This window comes from Alosa sapidissima, chromosome 11 (assembly GCF_018492685.1).
Source record: "Alosa sapidissima isolate fAloSap1 chromosome 11, fAloSap1.pri, whole genome shotgun sequence".
Classification (NCBI taxonomy): domain Eukaryota; kingdom Metazoa; phylum Chordata; class Actinopteri; order Clupeiformes; family Clupeidae; genus Alosa; species Alosa sapidissima.
In genome coordinates, this window is record NC_055967.1 from 14,756,684 (window position 1) to 14,761,683 (window position 5,000).

The following is a 5,000-nucleotide window of genomic DNA, read 5'->3' on the forward strand; positions in this document are numbered from 1 at the left end:
CGCACTCACCGGCAGCCAAGACGCCAGTCTGAGCGGCGACATTACGAGGCCCTGTCAGAGAGCTTTATGATGGGGGGAAATAAATCACAGGGCCCTTCCCTCATTGACGGGCTCCAGGCAGCGTGACGTGGGACTGGTGAGTGGCGGCTGCCGCAGCCGGCCCCGGAGCCTTCCACTGAGGAATGTAACTTCATGAAAGCATGTCCGTAATTGATTTAACTAGGAGACTGTGAAGGACTTATTACTCTGAAGAGATGAGATTGATGGAATTATGTTGTAGGGGTTGGGATACTTATTTATTGACCAGAAAAGAGAGAGAGAGAGAGAGAGAGAGAGAGAGAGAGAAAGAGAAAGAGAGGAGGGTGGGGGAGAGAAAGACAAGGGGGCAAGCGAAAGTGAGTGAGCAGCAGAGACAGTGAGAGGGAGAGAGAGAGAGAGAGAGAGAGAGAGAAACAGTGAAAGAGAGAGGGGGGGGTGGCTATAATGGGAGAGGTTGGCCCTTGGCCCCATCTCTGATTTGATAGCTCAGTAATGGAGACAGGGAAAGAGTGTGTGTGTGTGGGGGGGGGGGGGGTTGGTGGAGAGGGGTGGAGGTCAGAGTTTGGCTCTGGCCCGTGACCACTGGCTAAGTGCAGGACAGAGACAGAGCATAGAGTAAAAGCCTGGCCAGTGGCTCAAGGGAGACATCAGATGCTGCCTCTGCTGGACTGGGCTCTCCTCCATCGAAATTGGCCACTACAAATATAGGGGATATCTGTACAGCAGAGCCCCTAGTGTCCAGCCAAGTCCACTCTGCTCTGATAGCTCTCAGCCTTTTGGGGGACATAAGATCCCATTCCTCCATCAGGTCAGTTAGAACAATCCTAATCAGAAAGCAGCGCAGCGGCCAGCAAAGGGTTTTTCTCAAGGTAACTCAGCGCTAATACACTGTGAGACTCCGAGGAGGCCTGCAGGGATCTCTATAGATCACACAGGAAAAGAGCTTTCTGTAGAGCCTGTACAGAGTGGCCCTTCAGCTGCCTTAAGTGGCTCTTCACTTCACTAGCTATTTTCTACCAATGAATAACTCTTCCCCGTCAATGTGTTGGAGAAAAATGGATCAACTCTGTGGGGAAAGCCTGTCCACAGACATTTACAGAATGATACACTGTTGTTTCAGTCACTGACAGAGATGTAGTGGCAGACATGGCTCTCTGATAGAGTGCTGTGTAGTGGTGGTGGTGGTGGTGTGTCCTACTCACAGCTTCTTGGCCTTGAACTCCTCCGAGAACTCTCTCACGCTCCTCAGAGAGGCCAGGTCAAGCAGCATGGCCTCCACCCGAGCCTTACGCTGGACACAAGACACACAGAACATACACATGTAGGAAAGCCACACCATGCCAATCGATCACACAAAAACAGTAGGATACATTACGTTACAGGAAAAAAATACATTTAAATGTACATGAATGAATAAATGTTTACTAATTGAAGTACAAAATGTATCTTACAGTATAGTAATTTACAGTGTCAGTCATCAGTGTACATTATTAAATAATATAACAGTACAGTGATTTGTACCCTACAGGTATACGGCTTGGCACTAAGATGGGGATCACACTGGAAATAATGAAATGGCAGCGGTAGCATAACGTAACACTCAAACCATAATAAGTGCTATCTCGTTCCTAAGGGTGCGTTCCTAAATTGCCACTCCGAGCGCTCCGAGCAGACTCTGAAACTTTTTAATTGTTTGTAAATTTCGGAGCATGGATGGGATTATCGTTTGTTTCATAGATATATCTATGGTTTGTTTATTCAGAGCGTCACACTCTTGGAGCGCCCAGAGCGTACTCTGGGCCCTACAGCTGAAGGAACGAAGTGGCAGAGCGTGACATCACACAGTAGGTTGAGAGAGTGTTATACTAACGAGAATAAATTGGAACATTGTAGCAGGCTAGTGCTAGTGCTAGAATGTTTTCGAGTTGACAGTTGCTAAATAAGATTATTTAGTAGGATAAAATAATTGCTCACACAGTGTTCCTCATCATCACTGTCAAGAAGCTCTTGCATTAGTAGAATTGAGTTCTGAATAACACATAAGCCCTGTTTCACATGTGATGTAGTGGCGCCTATTGTAAACCATACTGTCTGTAACCCCAAATAATCATTTGTAAATACAAGGATACAAGGATACAAGGAAGTTTATTGTCACATGCATATAGTTACTGGAAGTAAGAAATGCAGTGAAATTATGTCTGGTGTCAGCCTATTTGTGCATTAATGGGGGGGGGGGGGGGGTAAAAAGTGCAGTAGAAGAGGGGTTTAGTAGATTAAGTGGCAAGGGCTGCATAAAAAAGAAAAAATTCACGAGGAGTTACAACGCTCGTCCTTCTCGAACTTCAGAGCGTTATTCTTTTTTTCAGACTGTCAGACTGAATCTACAAACGCACCCCTAAGTAACAAATGGTTTTCCTATACTGACAATTGAATACTCTCGCATTGCACTTTGAAAGTTGAACCAAGTTCTGACCTTGTTCATCACTAGGGTTACGCTAGCGCTGCCACCATTCCGCTGCGGAACCATAGAGAACCATAGGAAACCTGCCGCTTGCTGCTGGACAGTGTGATCCCTGCCTAAAGTGTATGATTGGCACAAAAGTTGAGTGCATTGTATAATGTATCCTGTGCTGACAGTAAACGGTCCTGCCAGCTTACGGTAAGCCCATAGTCAAAAAACAGAGCTTTCTCCAGGGAAGCAGTCCTTCCTTAAAGGCCATCTGGCAAACCGCAGATCAGCTCTACGCTTCCCTCTCTGCCTCCGTGCATTGGTTGGATGCCCCTGGTCCTCACCAAAGGTGCACTCTCCCAGTGCCCAGAGGCATACCTGAAGCCTGGGGTTCACCCCGCTGATGTCCATAATGGCACAGAAAAGCCCCACCAGCTAAATTATGTATGAAAAAAGGCCAAACCCACGGTAATGGGCCACTCAAGCATCAGCTTTTAGGTTTACCTTTGATCACCGCGTAACGCAATCAATATTCAGAAAGGCAAATAAATCACGGGGAGAGGCCCAGTCACGCAGCACAGCAGTCACAGGTCAATGGCAGGCCTCCGGAGGGCAGGAAACCAGCCGGACGATAACTCATAATCCCCCCCCCGCTCAGCAAGACCCGCTACATATTCATTGATCAATCGCTCATTTTATCGCTCTGTGACAAAGAAATCTTCGTCTATTATGAACATAAAACACAGCTACGCGTGGTAAAAGTGAAGAACTGTGGCAATCGTGTGGCAATGTGCACCTAATGTGCAAAGCTAATTGGCCTGAAAGGCCTGTGGTGCTCTGGTGGTGTTCTGTGGTCTTTTTTACGGCAGCTGTGAGTGTTGGCCAAGCTTGCGCGGCGTAGCATCACTTATTAGTGAGTTTTGTTGATGAACGGGCAAATAAAATGGGCAACTTTATTAAAAACAGGGAGGCGTGTGAGGGATGCGGGCGCACAGCTGATTCGGCGGTGCAGCACACCGGTCGGCAGAAGATCCCCGGCTCATTACGCCACCGTAGGTCTCTGACCGGCGGGCGCTGATCAACCTGTCCTGAGGCCAGCGAGTTATGAGTTTAATATGGGGGCCCCTCACAGCTCCACTCCAACAGACACCAGCACCGTCCACACGCAGGGACCCCTGTCCTTAATTAGAGATGTGGGGGGGGGGGGGGGGGGGTGCTGAGCTCCAATAATGAATGAAAACACACACACACACACACACACACACACACACACACACACACAAACATGTATGGTGGGTCCTGAGCTGATGGGGGGGTAAACAAGGGACCAATCTGACAAAGTGAAGAAGATGATGCATGGTCTCATCAGTTCATCACCTCATCCTCCCTTCTGCTGCTCAGCTGCTGACATGACTGCACTGAGATGATCCCCATCCCAAATAAATAGACCCCACGGCGTCGCAATGTTTGTTCAAAACGCAACAGTATCGTTACGATTACGATTTCCCTTCACACTATAGGCAGTGTTCAGTCGGGGGGGGGGGGGGGGATTGATTGAAAAAGAGGGTTGACTCCCCAGTGGAATGAATATCTACCGAGACAGTAAACACAGTAAATTCACTGTATTGACTTGGAATTACTCAATAAAATGTATTGTTTTTAATGACCAATTATTCAAAGATTTCCTAATCTAATGGGTTACACAAGCAGACAGTTGTTCATCAATAGGAGGGAAGAGAGGACGACAAAAAGGGTCTACTGTCAATAGAGCAGCTACATTTGGCACACTTCCTGAGTCTGATGGTAGCGGCCATGTCCTTCTTCATGCAATAGAAACTCAGCTAGAGTTCAATCAGCAGCTGGTCTGGAGCTCAACTGTAGTGGGTGCTGACCACCACCAGATCCTCCACAGCCTGCTTAGTCCCTGGAGCAATCTCTCAGTGTCACAGACTGCTGTCTGGGGTTGGTCATTGCCACGCACTGCCCACTGATGTCCACATTACACATCCAATCAACCCAAATGGTTAGCCTCTCACACCACACATACCGTGTAAGTTCACATGCTACACATACTACTGAAAAAAAAACACATCTGAGAGTGAGGACTGTACTAAGAGGACTGGATATGGAACAGGCAGCATTAGGCACAGTGGGGAGCACAGCAGATGCTATATGTGTATGGAAATATGTGGATATGTATGTGTGTGTGTGTGTAAGAGTTAAGATGATACAGACATGCGTAGATACTGTACACATATATGCATGCACACACACATACGCACACACACACACACACACTGCGAGACAGCTTAGCACTAAGCCCGAGATGCGTGAAAGAGCTGCGTTGGACCCTGTGGTTTGGACAGGCGTCAGGTCCGGATGGCTTCATCGCTGCTTTACGGATGATTCACACGAGACTTGATGGCAGGAGCAGACGCACGCTCCCGTGAGCGAGTGCCACCACGCCAACACATAATTGTCACATTAGATTGATTGCATGAAGAACGCCGCG

The 5,000-nt window shown here is 47.9% G+C and overlaps 1 protein-coding gene across 3 annotated transcripts in view; it reads right to left on the minus strand.

Moving 5' to 3' along the window:
• Positions 1 to 5,000, minus strand: part of wwox (WW domain containing oxidoreductase) — a 171,904-nt gene that overhangs the window by 123,389 nt on the left and 43,515 nt on the right. For all 3 annotated transcript variants that reach the window (XM_042110094.1, XM_042110095.1, XM_042110096.1), the window contains exon 6: positions 1,242 to 1,330. In XM_042110094.1, the coding sequence (XP_041966028.1) occupies positions 1,242 to 1,330 (89 nt within the window). The remainder of the gene's footprint in view (positions 1 to 1,241; positions 1,331 to 5,000) is intronic.